At 37.7% G+C, this 21,461-nt stretch overlaps 1 protein-coding gene across 5 annotated transcripts in view; it reads left to right on the top strand.

The window, feature by feature from the left end:
- The window catches only part of CACNB2 (calcium voltage-gated channel auxiliary subunit beta 2), a 256,512-nt gene extending 239,690 nt beyond the window's left edge, over positions 1-16,822 (top strand). For all 5 annotated transcript variants that reach the window (XM_064505961.1, XM_064505960.1, XM_064505963.1 and 2 more), the window contains 4 exons: positions 7,276-7,427; positions 8,080-8,175; positions 9,543-9,728; positions 14,632-16,822. In XM_064505961.1, the coding sequence (XP_064362031.1) occupies positions 7,276-7,427; positions 8,080-8,175; positions 9,543-9,728; positions 14,632-15,123 (926 nt within the window). In that variant the 3' untranslated portion in view covers positions 15,124-16,822. The remainder of the gene's footprint in view (positions 1-7,275; positions 7,428-8,079; positions 8,176-9,542; positions 9,729-14,631) is intronic.
- The last annotated feature ends 4,639 nt before the right edge of the window (positions 16,823-21,461 follow it).

Here is a 21,461-nt window from a genome sequence, read left to right as displayed (position 1 = left end):
GAATCAGGTAAAATAGACTTGGGGATCTGACTCACTGGAAACCAGGGCTACAGCTGAATATTCATGATTCTCTAAGTATTCTAGTGTCAAATTAATGCGTCCAAGAATTTTATAAAAATAGTGCCTGGCTCAAGAAGACTTACTAGAACAATGCAGTTTTATTCCTCATTGATGTGAAAGCTAATTCTGTATATTAAAGGGAAATGTTTGCTTCTCAATGCAGTTATATGTTTAATATATGAGATGCTAGAACGAAACTGAAGGAAAGGGCAATTGACTTCATAGTTTCTTTTAAAAGTCGGAAACAAATCTGTAATTTTGAGAAAAGGCTCCTTTCTCCAAGAAGGTACAGTTGGCCTAGTTAGGTTTCTGTATGCACACATGCCATTCGCAGAAACTGCTGAACCAGCTTTGTGTTTTTGCTGTGTTTCTTTGTCAATATCAAGGACTCAAAGCTTTTTCTTGTTGTTTCTGTGTATGTTACACTTGCTAAAACCTTAGGTCATGCTGCATGCACAGGAAACTGATTGTCTTGGCTTTTTCCATTCTTTGCTTCATTAATGCTCTCCTTTTCCAGATGTCTTAGGTATGTATACGCGCTTGCAAATTACTTTTCCTGCTGCTGTTTTGTGTTCAGTGCTTTATTACACTTCACAAAATCACTGTGCATTTCTAGTAACTGACTGATTGATAGAAGCCAATGCTATACTGTGTTGCTAAGTTTTTTTTAGAAAAATCTTGCATTTTTCCATATTTATTTCTAAGTAATTCTAAAAATAAGGTTGAGATTGACAAGTAAATACTAAAGACTAGATTTTCAACCATAGAGTTCTGAAGTGTGTGCATCTAATCTGCATATTTAACACAAACATGTGAATGCTGATATAAAATATGTCATTGTGTGTTTAGTAAATTGATTGCAGTCAAATGTCTGTGAATCTGTTTATCTGCTTTGTGTACTTAACTGTATGTGCATATGCAGTAGCCTGTCAAGCATTACATGCACCCAATTTGCATGTGCAATCAAGTGCCTACCTTTGGAAATTTGCCCCTAGAAAATGTTTGAATAAATGCTTGAGAAAATGGTAATGGATTGTCAGTGCAAATTTCAGCCTTGTATTTTTGTTTTCTTGATATGTGGGTGAAAAGCGAGTAGAATGCTTGAAACTATGGAAACAATCATATATATATATATGTTGTGTGTGTGTGTGTGTGTGTATATGTAATATACATATGTGCATGTAGGTGTATATACATATAAGTCTTCTGCTGAAGAAGATAATGTCATTATGTGTTCTCCACATTTGGTAATTTAATTACAGTTGTTGTATATGATATGTTTCAACTAAATGCTTCCCTGTTCATAAAATAAAAATAAGCTTAAAAGAGTGGTAGCTAAACCTCCTAAGAATCCTTCCCTACCTATTCCTATTCCATAGCCTCTGTAGGAAATTGGGGGTAGACTAAGAGTGTGCTTCCATTCCAAAGTCTCAAGGATTTAATATAGTTCAGTGAGAAGAAGAAAGATGCTCAATTTGTCAAGAAAATTCATGACTGTCTCTTTATAATGCATCTTCAAGATAGCTGGGATGAAAGTCCAGAACTGTCTCTTGTAGGAATTAAATCCTCAGATTTGGTAAAGTAATCTGCTAAACCTCAAGCTCCTTTGAAGCAGGAGAATGCTCTAACATAGCAGCCAAGAGCTTTTGAGTTACCGTGAGGATATGGCCATGCTGCTTCTTAGACACAGGCGGCATGAATATCCTGAAGCTGTTACGAGTTATCAGCCTCACCTATCTCAAAATGCTCTTTTATTCTTCTGTACCAGCCCTGATTTTGTTAACAGCTAAGATCAGTGTCTCTATAATAATGAGCTCTCCAGGTAGTTCTGCTTTAGTTCTGAACTACCATTCCAGTATTCTAACTTGCATGTGCTTTTTTGATACAGCATTGACAAAGTATTTTAATAAAATTTCCTGAGTCTTTCAAAAGGACATAAGGAAAAAACCAAACTCTTAATTTCTTTAAATTAGGCGTAGTTCTCAGGAACATTTCGCTGTACTTTCTCATAGTACTGCACTGAAAGACATATGATTGATAACTACATTGAAACAAAATGTGTTTTAGAGACGAAGCAACATAGTAATGTGTTAAAATGATTTTTAAGGTCACAGATACATACATCTTAACCAATGTACCTAGGAAGTTATATTAAATATTTTTAGCAAGTTAACTGTTTGCTCAAGACCAGAGTTTGTTTCCCTTAAAAAATATTTACACCTGCAGGTTGAATTGATTCAGTAATTTTTCTTTCTGCTAGGATAGCGGAACTGATTGGGGGGGGGGGGGGGGGCAAGTTGGTGTCTGTTTCCTCATTTTGTCCAGGACTGAGGACTTAGGCTGTTCAACCAGAATGCAAAGAAATCTGGGTTCATTTCTGTTCTCTGCTAACAGACATATGAACTCATAATTTCCATCCCTATGACAGAGCCATGATCACCTTCATGAGGGTTGTCAGTCACTCCTGCTGAGTCTTACGCACTTTGCATAAAAATTAAACATTCCCTGGAGAAGGGACTGAAATCCACATGTTTTATATCCCAGTCAGAGCATCAGGCTACAGAGTCAGTGTCTCTCGCACTCAGTTAATATGTAAATGTTTTGAATGGCACGCTCTCAACAGGGGGGATTGAATAACCAGTAATGTAATGGTTCCAGATCCTGTTTTTGAGAAAGACTGAACGTTTTTATTTATGTTCTGAATAAAACAACATACCTAGGGGACACTTATTTAGTGTCAGTGTATGGAATCTAGTTGTAAGAGCATATAGCCCATTTGCACCGAGTAATGAGATGTGATGCAGAAATATCCAGATTAGTGCCAGCCTGAGGTGACGATGTCCGTTATGAACTATGCAGAGATAATAGCTTGGTGCTCTGAGCAGTATGGATGTTAGCCTGGTTCTTTGCCCAACCTTACTATCTCAACTGCTAACAGAGTGTAGTGGAGCTTAAGGAATGGGTGCAGCACTGCACTGCTCCACTGCCTCCTGGTCTGGAGCAGCCATGGCTCTACCTCGCTCAGTCATCTCCGTGTGGCTCCCTACTGTGCTCATGTCTCCACTGCAGTCCACTGATTCCAAGCTCCTCTGCTCGTAGGCCATTAAAATTTACTTCCAGTTTAAACTTGGCATAAGAATTATCATTCCAATAGTGCTACCATTTTGGTAGTCCAGAAAAATAAGGGAGGAAGTAAATATTTTCATGCACTGTTCAATTTTTCTAAATGACCATTGTCCAGTTGCTGATATTTTTACACTGTCTGTTTTATATGTTCACATAATTACAGTATTGCATTTCACAAGAATATGTTAGTCCATTATAAATATATCTTGGTTATGTTGAGGTTTCCAAACCTCAAACTGTATCTTTAAATATTACTTGGATGTGTGTGCATTCAAGGCCATCTGAATTATATCCAAGGTGAGCCTTGGGCAGACAGAGAGAAACCTAGTATTGCTGCAGCATCTCACCCTGCAGCATGCCAAAGAGCATCAGCCTTGCGCAGCCAGACATTCAGCCTTGCTGCAGCTCCTTTCCTTTCTGACAGGTGACTAAACTCTGCCTTAAACCTCACAGAAGCCCCATCTGTTAGGCATGAGTAACACATGCAGCCACTTTCACTGAAAAATATTATCATCCTCCCACACCCACACCCCCTTTTTATGTAACAGGCGAGTTGGTTAAGGGATTTGGTTGAGACTAGGGAAATTCAGCTGTATTCACAAAACTACATTTATGTTAGTCATTTGATTTAATTAAAAAAAAAAAAGTATATAATCCAGGTACTTTGTGGCTGATTGCCTGAGTACTAAGCTAGAGAGTTTATTCCCCCCTCCTTGCTCACACCCCCCTCCTGGACTTTGGTTCTCTTAGCTGGGTGGTGTGAAGGGGAGTGCAGAGGCCACCTGCCTCTGCTCTGAGAAACTGATTCCTCTCACACCAGCTCATGACTTGCTGCTTAATCAGGAGATGTTTTGGGCACAACTCAGTAGTCATCCTTTTCTTCTCTTTTTTTCTTTTCTTTTTTGTTGAGTTAGTTCTCTAATACGACCTTTATGGTTTTGCAGTAAATGCTGTCTTTTTGGTGCAATACTGTCTATGCACTTTTAAGGCACCGGAGAGATGCAGCATTTTTGTTTCTTTATGTATCTATTTCTGGATGCTGCCTTAAATTTCTATTTTTTTCCTTTAATTATGTTGATGGAATTTAAAGATTAACTATTTTGAAGTCAGTATACTTACATAAAAGAACTAGCATAAGAAAAATGTAGGGCTACTGATGTCTCTTCTCCTCCTTAATTTGCAAAATTATTTGTTTGAAAGTCATTTGTGCAAGATGTTGCCGATCGTTTTAGTAAGAAAAACATACTGATACAGGTATGTTCTGTTAATACTACCCATCTTTGACATCAGGAGCTCTGTTTAAAAAAACAGAATGCTTTCTCCCTATGGCTGTTGTAATTCAAGTCATAACTTAAAAATCAACTTTGATTAGCAAAGAGTGCCACTGATACCAAAGACAAGTAGAAGAGATCACATAAAATGGCATGTCAGAGTCATACTGTTACTATACTCTCGGTTGATGTGAACTTCTTAAGTGTCCCTGCCGAAAATCACATCCTTTTTGCTGTGTATAAGCAACATTTTGTGGTTTCTTATTTGGCCTTTGCAGCCCAGAATCTGAGCAGTAGCATCGTCATTTTGCATCACATCTCCATCACAAAACTGCTATCTCATCAGGGTCTTCCTAAAGCGTAGTGCTAATGCAGCCACTTCTCTGTAAGGTTGGGTGTCCCATTGACTCCTGGTTGCTGTATGTGATTTCTGCCCATGTTTGAAGGAGAGTTGTGTTTCTCCACCCCCGTAACAGAACGTTGTTTTACCATGACATTGTAGAAGGGACCCCCAAACTTTACCGTAATTCATTTTGTAGAATTATTAGTGAATAGAAATAGATTCAATGTGGTATTGCTCTGTCTTTGCTTTACTATTATAATGAACTGTTAAAGATTTTTGCTTGAAATTTACTTGGAAGGTCCAACTGCTTTTAAAAAAAGTTGTCTGCCCCCGTAGTGGAACAAGCCATCTGGTATGCGCTGATGTCATTGCATTTCTGTTCATTTCGGGGTACAGTAGAGTTACTTGGAATTAACAGATAGGAGTAAGTGTTAATGTGCAGTGGTTAAAGTTGGCTGGGAGATCTGTGCTTCTCTTTTCTTAGAGCTGTGTTGAGTATCTAGTTGGGAAGAAATCTTTACAGATACAGAATTTGCTTTTTGAGAGATATCCAGAGATGCAAGAGTAAAGCTGTAGCAGGAGATAACATAAAGCCTTTGCCGTCTAAAAAGAGATGATACTATTATTTAATTGTAACAGTCTTCTGTGTAGTGAAAGTTAGAATACAAGGAAGATTTCAAGGAAAATGCAGGCTTTTCCAGAAGCTGAAGAAGTATTCTAAGGGATGGGAGATTGAGACCTCTGTGACAGTCTCTATAGCATTCTTTTCCACCATCCTTGATTTGAGGGGTAGAGGCATAACATACTTGTTCATCAACTGGGCAGTGTTGATCTTTGAACATTTCTCCTGTCTTTTGTCATGTTTTTGGATACCAGACTTGTTGAGAAAAATAAATGAAATGCTCTTTAATAAGATGGAAAAGATATCCTCTATATCCGTCTTTGGACTCAGGTAGAAAGGCTCACAAGACCATAGTTAGCTCTGATTATTGTCCCAGATACATTTCACAACAGAAGGTATTGAGGTCTACTCTGCCCTAGAAAAGATTTGTTTCAAAAAGTATAGCAGGAAATCTGCTTCACATAGATGTATCCTGTACTGGTAGAAAAGTGCTTCTAACAGTATAGGAGATACTGCTTCCACAGGCAAGCTTATACACTGTCAAAACAATGGTTTTGTCAAAAGAATGGTGAAATTCAGCTTGAACAAGTTTTTTTTGCAATCTGGAATGGTCTTAAAATTATACTTTAGTTGATATTGTTATATTGACTGAAGGGTTGAGTCTGCAAACTCATCATCACAACGTAATGACAAATTGTCTCTGATCTGTTTATTCTAGTGTCCGTTTGGGATTAAATTAGGGATAGACTATAGAATATCTCCTAGCTAAATCACTGAGACCATAGTATTCAATAATTCCAATCAGTATCTGTATGCAGAGAAGGTGCAGAAAATATAATTTTGAATGTGCCAAGAACCATCAGAAGCCCTGTCTTCAAAAATGTGGTCCTAATTCAGACAGCAGCTGGGCCACAGTTCTTTTCTCAACAAGCAGAAAAGCGGGTAATGATGCTTTTCCATACCAGAAAGCTGTGCAAATCTCAACTTGTTTTCTGCTGTCAGAGACTGATTGCTGTGTAGTCAGCTAAAATTGGAGATAACTACAAATGGACTGAGCTGTTCTCTAATAGATCCTAAATGGTGTTAACCTCCTTCAGTAGAGAACATCATAGAGAGATTTTTCTGATGGTCACTTAAAGATATTATTTCATTTATAGCATGATCTGAGTAATCACCTATTGACTTGGCCCAGAAGGCTTTAAGCTAAGAGGAGACCAGCTGGAGTGCTGTGCTTAGCTTCTCTCTTGGATATTTTGCAGCCTTATCATATGTCCTAGTTTATTCCGTTCTTGTTCCAAGATAACATAGATCAATCTCTTAACACCTCTTGAAAGGGACACCCATCTTTGAGGAGCCATACACTGTAGAAAACTCTGTCTGTCTAGCCAGATCGGGTAGGCTGTGTTTTCCAGCAAACGTAATGCTTGTGCGAATGCAAGAGATGAAACAAAAAACTGATTGCATAATTCCAAGCAAATCCCTAATAATGAAGTCTTTGGTACATCCTGTGGGCGTTTAGATATCTGTGAATATCTTTCCATCTAATGTTTGCTTTGGACTGGCTGGGTCGTAAAAGAAGGTCTTAACAATGTTTCTATGTGCTGGAATTACGCGAAGATGTGGAGGTGAGAGAGGTAGGGGGTACCACCGTCGGAGAAAACACGGCGTAGGCACAGCGTTCCTGCTGACGAGGTGTTGCTTCGCTAGGGGCCAGGGATGGGAACGCTTAACGCCACGGCCAATCTCCTTTACTGTCTGCGGAGTGACACACCAATTTACCACAGTTTCTACATTTGTTAACATGAATGGCTTTTTAATATTTTTATAACTTTAATTTTCTACTTAATCTACAGCTGAAGTTCAAAGTGAAATTGAGCGGATTTTTGAACTAGCAAGGACACTGCAGTTGGTAGTACTTGATGCTGATACCATTAATCACCCAGCTCAACTAAGCAAAACCTCTTTGGCTCCCATTATAGTATACGTAAAGATTTCTTCTCCTAAGGTAAATATTTTACTCATATTTGTACTGTTTCAGTCGACTCTTTCTCCCCCCTCCCCCCCCCCCCCCAATCTGGATCTTAAATACAGGTGATCATGTGTTCTCATTAGGTAAAATGAAATCTCAGAGTTATATTTTATTCTTACTTCCTTTTGAATGGTGAAATATTACTATTATTCAAAAAATAACAGCTGTGGGATTACCAAAACCCATTGTGTAATAGGTGTAGCTCAAATGGTTGTTTTAATTGGGATTGCACTGCGCGTTCTCCTGCTCTGTAGCATTAATCATGTAAATAATACAAACAGTTTGTTAAATGTTCTGTAGAAGACTCTTTCAGGTTTTACCATCCAAGCAAACAATATAAAAATGAAAGAAGGGCATTCACATAATGAATATCAAAATAACCAGTAAATTTTAACTTTTAGTGGTTAGTTTTGTAATTTGGATGCTAAACATCCAAAAAACTGTTGTTTTGTCCAGTAACTAAAAAACAATTTTAAGTGGTTACAGAGGTACATTGAGACCGATCCAGCTTACAATCCACCGACTCTGAGATCTTGTTGAACTGACTGGGAGAATGGTCAAACCTGTTACTTCATTTCTTTCTGTCTGCCTTCTTTTTTCACTTTTATTAATGTCTTATTTTCCACAGGTTTTACAAAGGTTAATAAAATCTCGAGGGAAATCTCAGGCCAAACACCTTAATGTTCAGATGGTGGCAGCTGATAAATTGGCACAGTGTCCTCCAGTGAGTTACTGTTAATTTATGTCTTGTTCAGTTGAAAACTGCTGATTCCTGTTTAAAGGTGCTGATCCTTCCTTTCTTTTCAAGAGGTTAATTATGTAATTTTTAGGAATGTTTGCCCCCTTCTGGCCATATTTCACTATTGCTTTTTTTTTTGCAAAACGCCTCCTGAGGTCTCTGGGTTGTGAACAAAGGGTCTAGGTAAAAAGCATTTCTTTTCAGAAATACAATAATTACTGTGTATATTTGAATACACACATTGCTTGAACAAACTGAGGATTTGTTTTACGTGATAATTCTTTCTAAGTTATTGGTCTAAAAATGAACCATTTTAGTGACTGTGCTCTATCTCTAGAAGTCTCTAGGGTAAGGCAGGTGGGTTTAGTAGTTCCTCTTGAGCATATGTCATTGCAGCTGACCACTCTTGGCGCTTCCAGTCACAATTTTGGCAAAGAGCTGTGGGATACTGTGTAATTGAGCTGCAGTGTAGTTCTTCTGTTGATGTGCAGTTAGGCAGATTCTGTCAACTTCCCCCTATTAAGTGGAGCTGATGAGACCATAGTTGTATATAGAACACAGCAAGGATTATCCATTACCTGCATAACGAGCTGTGAAGAGTAAAGTGAGAGCCCAGAAGATAAAGGTTCAATTCAATTCCAGAAGTGGTAATTTGCCATGATTAGGAAGCTGAATGAGGGGGATATTTTCATCACTTAAGTTTAAGCATCTCAGTTAAGAGACTAGCCTCCTCAGCTCCCCAGGAAGTTGGTGAAGAATGCTAGAGACCTGCTTAGGTTCTCGAAACTGCCTTCAGGAGTTCTGCCCCTCTGAACAGCTGGGGAACAATGTAAACTGTCCTACTAACTTTAGATGCCTAAAGTTAGATGGTGTGACTAATCTCTTAGCTAATATTTGTACAAAGTTTGGAAACTCGATGCTCTGTATTGGTCAAGTCTAGTATTGTTGTTATCTTAGTTTGCCTTGGTTTTGCATTACTTATTCTAGGTGTGGGGATCCAGACCCTTTTCTTGTTCCATTTTGTTCCAGTAGCTAGAAAGCTTTAATATTAAAAGCTCTTTTTGAATATTTGAGTTTTAAGATTTGTTCAGACTGCTCCTTCCTATCTTCAGTGTCTATTTATATGTTATCAAGTGGAAGTCAGGAGGACTTGCTTTGGCAAGTTTAACATTAGCACTAGTTATTACTGCTGCCTTTTGTGTTGCTTGCATTCAAAAAGAAAAGGTAAAAATGTCTAAACACGAGTATTATAAATGTGGTTCACTTTGGTGAATAGAAAGTGTGGTCATCAATGTCTGTAGCTGATGTCCCTTGAGCTGTGGTTATTCTCACTAAAACCTCTCCTTTATCAGGAAATGTTCGATGTAATTCTTGATGAGAACCAGCTTGAAGATGCTTGTGAGCACCTTGCTGACTATCTGGAAGCCTACTGGAAGGCCACACATCCACCTAGCAGCAATCCTCCTAACCAGCTTCTCACTCGCACACTTGCAACAGCCACTCTTCCTATTAGCCCAGGTTCAAATATTAATTTACAGGTACCGTTTTTATGCCATCTCTTCTTTTCTTTTATCAACTTCTCCTTCCAAAGTAAAGTGATAGTCTGATACTAGAACATGCTCAGTATGTCTCACTGTTGTTGTTAGAGCAGGAGCAGAGCTTTTGCAATAGACATTTGCCTATTTTTAGTAAAAATTGCAAAGATGGGCACATTATTGCATTATTCACAGTAGCATGTGTTTGCATATTGACTAGTGGGCCTGTTTTGATCCCAAAAGCTAAGCAAGCTTGACTGAAAACATACGGTGATGTGAAGTGGAATACAGATTTCATTGTGCCCAGGACACCACTGTGCCAGTAATATGTGTACCTGCCACAAGCATTTTTATAGCGCAACATACATAATCCAATCAGAGGAATAAAACTGGGCTAATACTATGCACGTTACTGCCCCCAGTAACTTTCTGACTGATAGGCACACTATCACTAACAGGCAAGTCCCAGCCCCAGAGGCCCTGCATGACAAATTGGCTTATGTACAGAGCAGATCCACAAAGGTTGGAGGGAATCTGTTCTTACGTTTCCCTGAAGCTATAGAGTTCGAGAGTCTGCACATGACTGACTCTGTTACTGATGTCTCAAGGTCAAAGTGGCCCTTCCAGTGTTTTCTTTCTTCCTTTATTCATTGGCCATTGCTGTGAAAAGTACATACTTCCTTCAAGCTAAACTCTTACAAACAGGAGTCGCACTGCATATTGCGCAGCAAGACCTTGAGAAGCAGTATGTTCTAAATAGTGCGGGTACTGCCTAGAGATCGGGGAAGAACAGGTTTCATTCCCAACTGCACAGACCTGCCTGTTGACTTTGGGCATATTGTGTCCCCTTTTCTCTCTTTCAACTTTTGCTTTGTGCAATTTTATTAAGGTTTTCAGCATAAGGAGAGTCTCTCCTTTGTATATGCATTGCATGGCATAAACTGAAGACTTTAAAGTTGCTACTTTATTATAGATAGATAGTGACACCTTGAGACCTAGTAGACTACAGTGGGGCTAATACATCTGTCCTAGCTTATGTAATGGCTTACTGCATCTGAATTTCCACCTGAGTTACATATATTACCTAAGTTACATATATATGTCGGTTAGAATACATCACTTTGGCTAAGAAAAATGTCTACTTTTAGAAAACTAAAGAAAAATATCTCTGCACCTGAATTTAAATGTTGAAAAATTACTTTTTGTTTTGTGTCGTTTTGCGAAACAACGTTTTGTGCCAAACAGTTTATTTCTCATCACTAGACCACAAACTCAACAGGTCCTTTCATTAACAAGAAAAATCACTTCAGCCAGCTTACAGCGTATCTCCTTCTCTCACTTCCAAAAGCAGTTGCAGGAAAAGAGACTGTAGCTCATTTCTGCCTTTTTTCTGTCCCCAGAGCTGAAACACCCTGAAAAAATTGTGAGCTGGAAGAATTTCTGAGTATGAAATTCAGTATTGTTGTGTGCAGATTTGCTAGATAAACTTTCTTTGCTTTGTAGATGTTTATTATTTTCATCTTTTTTTAATGACTTTTGGGTGTGGATTTATAGTTCACTTACTTATATTAATGCGTACTGATTATTAACCACCTCATCTGCAGGAACCATACAAAGTTTTAATAACACCTTTCTGAATGTTGTGATATCTCCTTACAAGTTCACAAGTTTTTAATTTAAAGACTAAAAATAAGAGTGTATTTGCACTTTCACGGTTTGCTTGTAGGTCTGTTAATTCAAAAGAGCAGAGCATTGGTGGTCCCTTATGAAATGCTGAACTTCTGTGTTCCTTTTGTTTCATTTTTCTATGATACATTTTCAGCAGTCTCTCAAATCTGCAGCCTGTTAAGGTCTTGGAATAGAGTGGGCTTATTTTCTGATCACAGTAGCTGAGCCCATTCTCTTGATAACGTGAGACCCTCTATTAGGAGGAATTCCTCTACTAGGAATTCCTCTACTAGGAGTTTAAACTTTACATCTATGCCATCTTTGTGGGCTGCCCTAGAGAGAAAATCCTTGCCTCCAGTCTGGATTGGCCACATCCACACTGCAAAGCACTTGACTTGTTCTCCTCTGGGTCCAGTGTGGCACCCTTTGCCTTTGGACGTTATTTGGTTTTGTGTTTTTCCAGTCCAAAGTATACATGGTAATGAGAGATTTGTGTTGCTGCTTGCCAGAGTGGTATGTTTATAGCATGACACTGACTCTGTGCATTGCATGGCACGAGGTGTTTGAAGGTGTAAGGTCTCCTGGGATTGTCTGAGCCAAAGGTGGCGAAGCCCATACCCCTCCTGTCTGTCTGATGGGGAGCTTGGAGCAAACTGTCCTGACAGCTCCTCCCAGATTTCCTCTTGTAGGGAAATTGTTGGCTAAATCCAGAAATGAGACTGGGAGCAAATTCACACACATATGGTGTAGGTGATTAGGGACCACTGGAGGGAAATGGGGAGCAAGCCTAATAGGCTGTGTGGACACAGCTTTTTCTCTCTTCTGCTTTAACACTGTTTAAACTTCTTCCCAAGAACCGCTACTTCTATGAAATTACAACCCGAACAATTAAATGGGCTCATCTCAAACTTCCTTCATTTTAGATCTGATGAGACTGAGCCATAAAATTTCTGCACTGTCGCAGCTAATGCAGTTCAGAGCCCAGATTTGATTATGAGCCAAGTCTTAATCCAGATTCAAACATTACATTTTCAGTGTCCCTGTAATATTTAGGGAAATTTACTGTCAGTGAATTTGCCCATAAATCCTCAAACTATTCTGATATTGCAGGGTAATAAGGTTATTGGTTCTAAATCAGTCGTGTCCAACTCCTGCACACGTAGTCATCACAGCGGAGAAAATGCATCTGAGTTTGTAAAATAACATTCTGTTCAAATCAGGTACAAATTCTGCATTTGTCTCAAACCACAGCAGTGACAGATTTTATTAGTCATGATTATATATAGGTATATATTTGGCTTTTGATCATACGAGAATTAAAGGATTTCATGAGTGCGTCCAGTGTATGTGCTTTAAAAGCAGTCATGGTTACAAAGTAATAAAAATGTGTTTATACATCCAAAGCAGGCCTTGTTTTAGACTCTCTTACTTTTCACTTGATCCCATTTATAATTCTCCTCCACAGAGTCATTTCTGTTCACTTTGAACACATCTATTCATGTGTACAGTTACTACATTCCTTTTCCAGAAAATCAAAATCCTCTCAATAATTATAAAAACAGGAATAAAAAAAAAATCTACTCTGCCATTTCTGATACCTTGTTCTCATACATGCCATTTGTTTCAAATTGGGAGCACGTGGAGCAACCCAGCAACTTGCTGGGAAATTTAACAGTGGAAAATACTGTCTTAGAAAATGCTGATTTGTCAAATGGAACTGTTTTATTGAAATATGTTGGCTTTGATAAATTTCTGATAAAATACAGTCCAGTTCTTGTACAATTTCCTGTCATCTTACTTGATGGGTTGCTAGGAAACCCAACTGCCAGGATTTGCGGCTGAAGGACAGAGTCCACCCTACACCCTGCCTCAGAGTTGAAGATTCAGTGATTTCTGTAGGATTTCTTTTTCAATTAAAACAAACCTGGGGTTCGTAGCTCTGCTGTTCTAAATCTGTTTAGTTCCCAGTTGCTCCGTCCACCTTCATGCTATGGATGAACCCAAAGGCCAGGACGTTCAGCTCTGAAACTCAGTTTTATTTCCATCATACAAAGATACAAAGAAATACCTCCACGAGCTACCCTGGAGGCAAGCCTCAGGTTCAGACAACTCTGAACACAGGAGGGCAAACTTTAGTCTAACTTCAGTAAATTCAGTGCAGTCTCACAGATAAATGTTTGTGTAACTCTGTTAAAGTCTACTTTGTTTAATTTTGTGCCAGTAGATATGATTTTTTGTTGAAGTTCTTAACCTAATATGAGAAGGATAATTCAAATTGACCATAAACTATTTCCTAAAATTTTGAAATTAAGACTGAAAAATCTTTGGCTGTGGTTTAGGGAGAAAGGCAGGTTAACACAATCAAACCCCAAAATGAACAAAATAAAACCACTTGTTCATTTTGCAGTGATGTCAAAGTATTATGCTGATGAAGAGTAGGTTTGATATTACCTGGTAATTTTTATTTCAGTGTCTTAATAGTAGCAGTTTGACAGGAAATTCTTCAGGTGATAATATCACTCTCCTTCTGCTTTTGCTTCCTTGGCAATGATCAGTTTTCTTGAGTGTTTAAATTATGAGGTTTAATTTTTCATTACCACGAGGAAAATGAATTATCACTGGGAAAAACAGAGGGGCAGTGATACTATTAGTATCATAATACAAATGTTCTTAGTACCAGACTCAAGTGCATTTTATTTCTTTAAAAAAAAAAGCTACTATAAAAAAGCCAAGGTTTTGTACCTTGGGTTCTCTGCCCAAATCCATCTTCTCGGCCCGCATGTGCACTCCTTTAAAATCACTCTCCCATAGTGCCTGTTTTCAAACAGGTTTCTAGAAACTCTGAGCTGTTATCTGCCCTCTCCTGGTATGCTGTATCCTCTTTCATTCTTCTGCTTCTGCATGCTCTCTTTTTGTCTGGAGTTTGGTAGGTAATTATTGCTAATTGGAGTGTTCAGAAACATCACAGGCATTAAGAAAACATCACAGAATAACCTGAGTGCTACTGGGGTGTGTGTGTGTGTGTGTGTGTGAATAGAATGAAAGGGCTTGTTTTTATCATAATACTTAATTTATAGTAAAAGTTGAATTCTAATATTTTCTAGATTAGATTCCAAGTGGACTGTTGTGTGCTTAAATTTCATTGGCTTCATGATGCTTTCTAGTTTAATTTGATATTGGAGAAAGTTTTTAAGTATGCAGTTCATGTATGTGAACTTACTGCTGGTTGTGATACCAGGGATCTCAAGGCGACCAGAGGAATGACCATTCAGTCCCTGAACGCAGCAGTTCACAAATTGAAGAGGAAGCACGGGTTGAACCCATCAAGAAATCCCAGCATCGCTCTTCCTCATCCCAACACCATAACCATCGCAGTGGTGTTAGCCGAGGCCTTTCTAGGCAAGAAACTTTTGACTCAGAAACACAAGACAGCAGAGATTCAGCTTACATAGAGCCAAAGGAGGACTACTCACATGAGCGTGGTGACCACTACGATTCTCACAGGGATCACAATCATAGAGACGAGTCCCATGGGAGCAGTGATCACAGACATAGAGAATCGAGGCATCGCTCAAAGGAAAGGGACCGCGAGCAGGACCACAATGAATGCAACAAACAACGTAGTCGTCATAAATCAAGGGACCAATATTGTGACAAAGATGGGGAAGTGATATCTAAAAAACGTAACGACACCGGAGAATGGAACAGGGATGTTTACATCCGTCAGTAACTTTTGCCTCTGGCAGTCTTGTGTTTCTTTGAAGTCTTGTAACAATGCCCCTTGAAAATATCTTTGGGTTTTTCATTGCAGAACATATGGTATCCTTCTGTATGCTGATTTGTATTGCTGTTGCTTGCATAGCAATAGCATGAGATAGAATATTCATATACTTATTTTTTTGGTTAGTGCTGTATGAATTAGCATAGTACAACTGCAGTTCCTGATGTTGTACTATGCCTTTTTTCAAGCTGTTTTTGGTAGCTGCCACTTGAACAATATCTATTGCCATCAAGGTGTTGTTAGTGTTTTTAAAAAAGGTACCTTTGATGTTTAAGAACTTCCCGTGTATTCAGCAAGCCAGAATCAGCACATAAAAAACTGAAACTTTGGTCTGCTCTGATTTTTAATTTGTATGCACTTGATTTGCATATTGATTTAAGAGCCACTATCTGTTGCTTGTACCTCTGGTGGACTCCATTTGAGGACAGAAATCAGTCTTGCCTTACACACAGGGGATCATAAAGTCAGAATCTATTTTCTATGTACTGGTACTGTGTACTGTATATACAGTTTATAAATGTTATTTCTGCAGACACCTTCTTACTATATAAGTTTGATCACACTGTTTTAGAGTCCTAATGCCAAGTCAGCAGATTTGCTTTTGAATTACTGGCAACTGGAACTAGCCTCATTTAGGGAATCTGTAACAGTGTTCAATCTAAATACTTTTTCTTCTGTAGCAGAAAGCTTATACTTACTGTAAATAAGAATGAATGCTTGAGATAAAGGGTCTAATTCTTATACCTAATTCTGTCCTTGCAAATCCAATTTTGCATTTTAAATTTATGATAAAGGTAACTAACCAGTATAAATTATTCTTCTCTGTACAGGTCACACAATTGCAATGGACACAATTTTTCTTCTATTGTCAGAATAACAGAGCACACACAACAGAGGTGTGTATGTGAGCAGGCGGGTGGTGGATGGGTGTGCGTGTGCACATCAGGCAGCAAAGTGTGAGAATCTACTGAAGAAAACAAAGGTTACTGAAAAGCCCAAGAAGTCTCTTTCTTCAGTCTGTCTATTAATTTAAAAATCCAAATTGCAGTCAGGGAACATGGGGGAGTTTACTGATCCAGGTAATTGAGAAAGCATAAATCTGCTGGCTCTTTGTTGAGACTCCGGGAGAGTAAAAACACAGGCAAATGTTACTGTGAGTGTTTCACTGGAAATGTAAAATCTTTGTGTTTTAGAGTATCTGTTTTAGTAAGAAAAGTTTACACAGCTTGTGGAGAGTTATTTTGTTGGAAAATAAATTTTTGTAGCTTCTCCACTTTTTTCTACACTTGCCAATTCCTCTGCATTCCCACTTTGCAGCCAGCTCACTGCTTTTCCTTCACCTAAACTGTTGTGCTGCCAGTAAGAGCTTAGAAAAATGACTGTGACAGAATACTGTCTGTTACGAGCTTACTAGAGAAAATGCATTTAAATCAGAGTGAAAACAGTTTGTTTTGCATTGAACACCTGTTGCACTGGTAAGTGGGGAAAAATTCATTATTATTTTTGGCTACAGGTTCCATACCCTTGCCCAGTGTAAAGGCCGTTCTGCATCACTTATAATCTTTGTAGTAATTGTATGAATGAAATACTTTTTGTATTTCACTGTAAATAGCACATTATATAAAGATTGTAGTCGGATAATACTTCATTTAGCTGGAAGTTTTTATTATTTATTATTTTAATTCTGGGAATATCAGCATTGCCTGATTTTTGAATATCATTTTAGTGAAATGGATAAGATATATAGGATGTGCTTGTTTTCTCCAGTCTTCTATTCCAGCATCCAGGCAACGCAGTTTGACTCCCTTTAAGATCCTTCGTCTGCCATGTCCCTCTCCCCGATGTTTTACATGCATAATTTTACAACAGCTCAAGAGGGTAAAATTCTGCTGTCAGAGATCTGGACATGACTCCCAGTGCTGCTATCCCTTGTGGTAATTCAAGGGCACTCTGACTCAGAGCATGAACTCTGGGGAACACGAGAAAAAGGGTATTTTTCTAGAAATAAAATTCTCAGCATTTCTCTAAACATCACTGAATGACTTTGTAGGAGAAGGAAGCGTAGGTAAGTAGACCTGCTGTATAATTAAATGGATATATGTGACTATATAAACAGTGGCTTTTGATCTAAGGAGATTTTCAGTGTATCAGTGGAAATGACATCGAAAGATTTTTTTGGTGTGTGAATCATATCAGATCAAATTTAAATGCAAAGAGAATTTATATTGTCTTGTTATATATAGCCTGGCTTTAGCTATTTTACCAGCTTCAGTAAATTCTGTTGCTCCCTTCAACTGTTAGTGGAGGGCTGTGTCCCCCAAGAAGTGATCTGTGGATTCCACTTCAGTACCCCAAATTTTTTTATTTGTTTTTTACTCTTGCTCCAAGAAATGTGCATTTTCCACCTTTCTTAAAGTATTTATTAAGGAATGTTTGCAGAGTTTCAAAGCACTGAGTGAAAACCATGGAGTAAGTACCCATACAGAGACAAATAAGTGAGAAAATAGCATAATCCAAGCCCTGATATTTAAGCATTACCTATATATTGGTTTATGTACTATAAATATCTTATCAAAACCAAGGGCATATGCCCATGCAACTCCAAGAGAATCATTTTTTTTTGTATAGTGAAAGTAACTATGTATAGGCAACATTCTAATACTTACATTTCTTATGCTGACACTCTCAGTAGGTTTTTATTAGCCTTGCTAAGATATTTTCCTTCAGTTACTGTTTTAAGAGTGACAAATCAGTTGTAATGTGAGCTTGTACTACACACTTTGCACAATACCACCTGCCTGCTGAGCACTACTTTGAAAAGCACTTTAACAGTTTTCAACAAGAAGCTTTAAAAATACTCCAACTGGAGGACATATCAAAGGTTATTGTGATGAAATGTCTGTGCAAAGTTTTGCCAATGGAAATTTTAACATTATTGTTTGCATAGGATACCAGTGGGTTTATATTTCTATATCTGGTTTCAAGAGCTTTGAATTTGAGAAATGCTAAAGGTCCCAGTTAGCTCCAGAGTCCTCTTATGTATGTGTGGTACACATACAACCTGTAACATTTCTATTAAAATAAGCTAAAAGGATAAATGAGAAAGAAGGGAAGGTGATAAAACAGCTAAGTGGTACATAGGTCTTACCAGCTCTCGCTGTATTTTTCCTAAGGATTTCAGCATATGAAAGGAATAGGATAAAATTTAACATTTATGTGTATGTTATATATTAACTTTGTTTTGTATGTCTTTTCAAATGAATACACATCAGTACTGCTCAACAGCCCTACTGTATCAGTTTAGTGTTACGTAGACACCATGAAAGAAGGGTGGAAGATTTGGAAGGAGGGGAGAGTAAGTCTCTAGACCTGTTAAGGAACAGGGTAGCATGGAAGAATAAACAAACAAGTTTATGCACAAAGTTGGCATCAGTAAGACTTGAGAGCTAAAAGAACTGCTTTGAAATCAATTAGTAAGTTTTCTCCACTTGTCAAACCTTGAATCAAAGTACAGAGCTCATTTTCCTTCTCCTTCTCTCTTGTTGCTCATCCAGCAGACCCTTTGCATCCTATACATGCAGTTCCTGCCCAATTCTAGTACTCTGCCCCCTTTATACTTACTATGTCTTATGACTTTGCTAGTAATTACCATTTTCAAGCTCCATTGGTTTGTAAAGTCAGAATCAATTTCTGTGACAGCGGCAGAGGTTTCCAAATGGTCCTAGCCATAGTTGTCCCTACCCACTATCAGTCCCTTAGCTGGAATGCAAGGAGTGGTCTGATTGCTTTCAATCAGTGTCAGTGCAAAGGAAAAAGATTAGCATAAGCCACCTCCTGCGGTAGTTAGGAAGGCCTCAAGATTTATTTTGGTTTCTGGTTACATTTGACTTCTGATTCCTTTAACATAGGCAGAAAGTTATTTCCCAAATGCTCAATCTCCTAATTCTCTTTTTTTGTTTGTTTGTTTGTTTTTTTTTTTTTTTTTTTACAATTTTAATTCCATTCCCTTCATGAAAATAAAGCACATTGCCAAAAATATTAGTATAGTCTACAGGAGGGGCGGGGAAATTCTTTTTCAGATTGTAAAGTGACATTTTTGTTTTACATATTGTCATATTTATTTATTACTTTATTAACAGCTCTTTCACCAAAATTTTAGTTTTATCATCTGTAAAATGTGGGTGCTTTTGCCTTGGGAATATTTTCTGTCAAATGTTCAGTCAGACTTGTTCAGCAAATTCCAATTTCGTCTATAATTCACTTCCCCATTTTTATATAAGAAACTATGCTACATATAAGCTTACGGTAGTTTTATAGACAGTTTCTTTTTATAGCATAACACTCCAGAGATGTGTTCCTACGCAGTCAAAAAAAAAAAGTTTTACGTCAGATACAGAGATCAATCTGCTGCTTCTAACTCATCTGTGTTCTTTTTTCTTACTTTACTCTTACCACTTTTATCTATCATGTATATCTACTCTACAACAAATCCTAGCAGCATACAACTGGATTTGCTCATAAATTATTTGGTAGTTTCTGGAATAACTATTTTTAAAACTCTGTTTGTGGTACTTTCAACTCAAATGAACAATGTTGAATATTTAGTCACAATGAAGCAGAAAAAGACAGTTCTTTAAAATACTGTGTGTATATATAAGTACCCAAAGTCATTTCTTGTTGATCACCATCACTAGTCTGATTTCTTATTAATAAGTATTCCTTTTTCCTTTAAGAGCTTATGAAATGCTACAGTCTAAAAATTTTGGTGGACTCTATGACACTTAAACAGAAAGAAACTGTTGTTATAATTTCATGCTATACTAGGCTGCCTTTTAATATCTTTGTATTGACTGAGATAAATACTTAGATCTGGTACTACTACTACTAATCACTATTTCTGCAAATAGAGAAAACTATTTTTCAGATTCTTTTTTTTTTTTTTAAAGATAGGCTCTGATTATATGCCTAATCTCTCTGGGGTTTTTTTTAGCATTAATCTTCCATTAAAATGACAATACCTTTTTAATTCAATATATAAATACTTTATATAGTGTATGTATTTCAGTTGTGCTTCAGCCACATTGAAGCATTATGATGCAGTCTGTAAAGCATTCTTACCAGGAAAGGAACCCTACTATGTACTAAAAACACATACACACTCCATACATCAAAGTGGTGAAAATGAAAAAATATTAAAATACCTGCACTTGAAGTCACAGTAAGAAAAGAAAAGGAAAAAGCAAAGCAAAGAGGGCATCCTTCCAACTTTAGACATCCAGCTTAGCCAACCAGTCTCCTTCTGTAGTAAAAGCAAGGAGGTTGGCTCTTTCAAAGGGTGATTCACATCTTAATTAAATTTCTGCTCAGAACTGCCTGATGGAGAAGTCTCTTTTCTCTTTTTTCTCTGTCTCCCCCCTCCCCCCCCACCTTCCCTCCCTCAGTCTCTCCATTGTCCATAGAGAGAGGGGGCCTGGGGAAACAGCTGAGGTTTATCCCTTTAATATGCTGAATATTTTTTTTAAGTCCAGCAGTGACTTTTGCAGAAATACTCTAGTAGTGCAAGTTCAGATATCAGTAATGCTTTTTCAGGTTAAGTGTGGTCTGCAATTACACTGGAATCACATACAAGTAAGTCAGTCATAAAAAGATTTTTTTTTTCTGAGAAACTTGTCTTACAAAATCAAGTGAGATCAACTTCTTGAAAAGCCTGTTTTTGATTCAGAACTAAATAAATCTGGGAAAGTCTCAACAAATCCTCCACTAAAAAAATCAGCATTTTTAACTTTTTAAATTCAGTATTACATAGCTCCTGCTACTGAACATGAAGGCAAAAGTTCCTCACATTGTATGTGTATGCCAATTTCAATATACTGACTATATATGCTGATTAACGTTTACTGAATTTATATATTCTGCAAAAGAAAAGTCTTTTACTAGCACTGAGTTACAAATTTCAACATGTACATACAATAGAAAGTGAATACATTTTGTTACCAAGTAATTATTTTAGCCATATTTAGGCTAAAAAACTGTAATTTAAAATATGAGCTCTTATGATTCTAAATAGGATATTTTGTCTACTACTGATGCAAAAAAAGATGAATTTTAATTCTTCTGGCACGCCATGGTTAACTGCAAGGAGGGACCAACAAAAGTACGTAAGAGGTAGACAAGGATTCCATCCTCCTAGGATAGGCCTTTCAGAGGATGAAGATCATACATGTAGTTAGTAGTCACCTTTGGTAAAACAGAAGAAGTGGCATCTGTTTTATTTAAGAATGGTAGAA

Source organism: Dromaius novaehollandiae, chromosome 2 (assembly GCF_036370855.1).
Source record: "Dromaius novaehollandiae isolate bDroNov1 chromosome 2, bDroNov1.hap1, whole genome shotgun sequence".
Classification (NCBI taxonomy): Eukaryota; Metazoa; Chordata; class Aves; order Casuariiformes; family Dromaiidae; genus Dromaius; species Dromaius novaehollandiae.
Note: the sequence above shows the minus strand (reverse complement) of the source record. Positions and strands in the feature narration are given on the sequence as shown.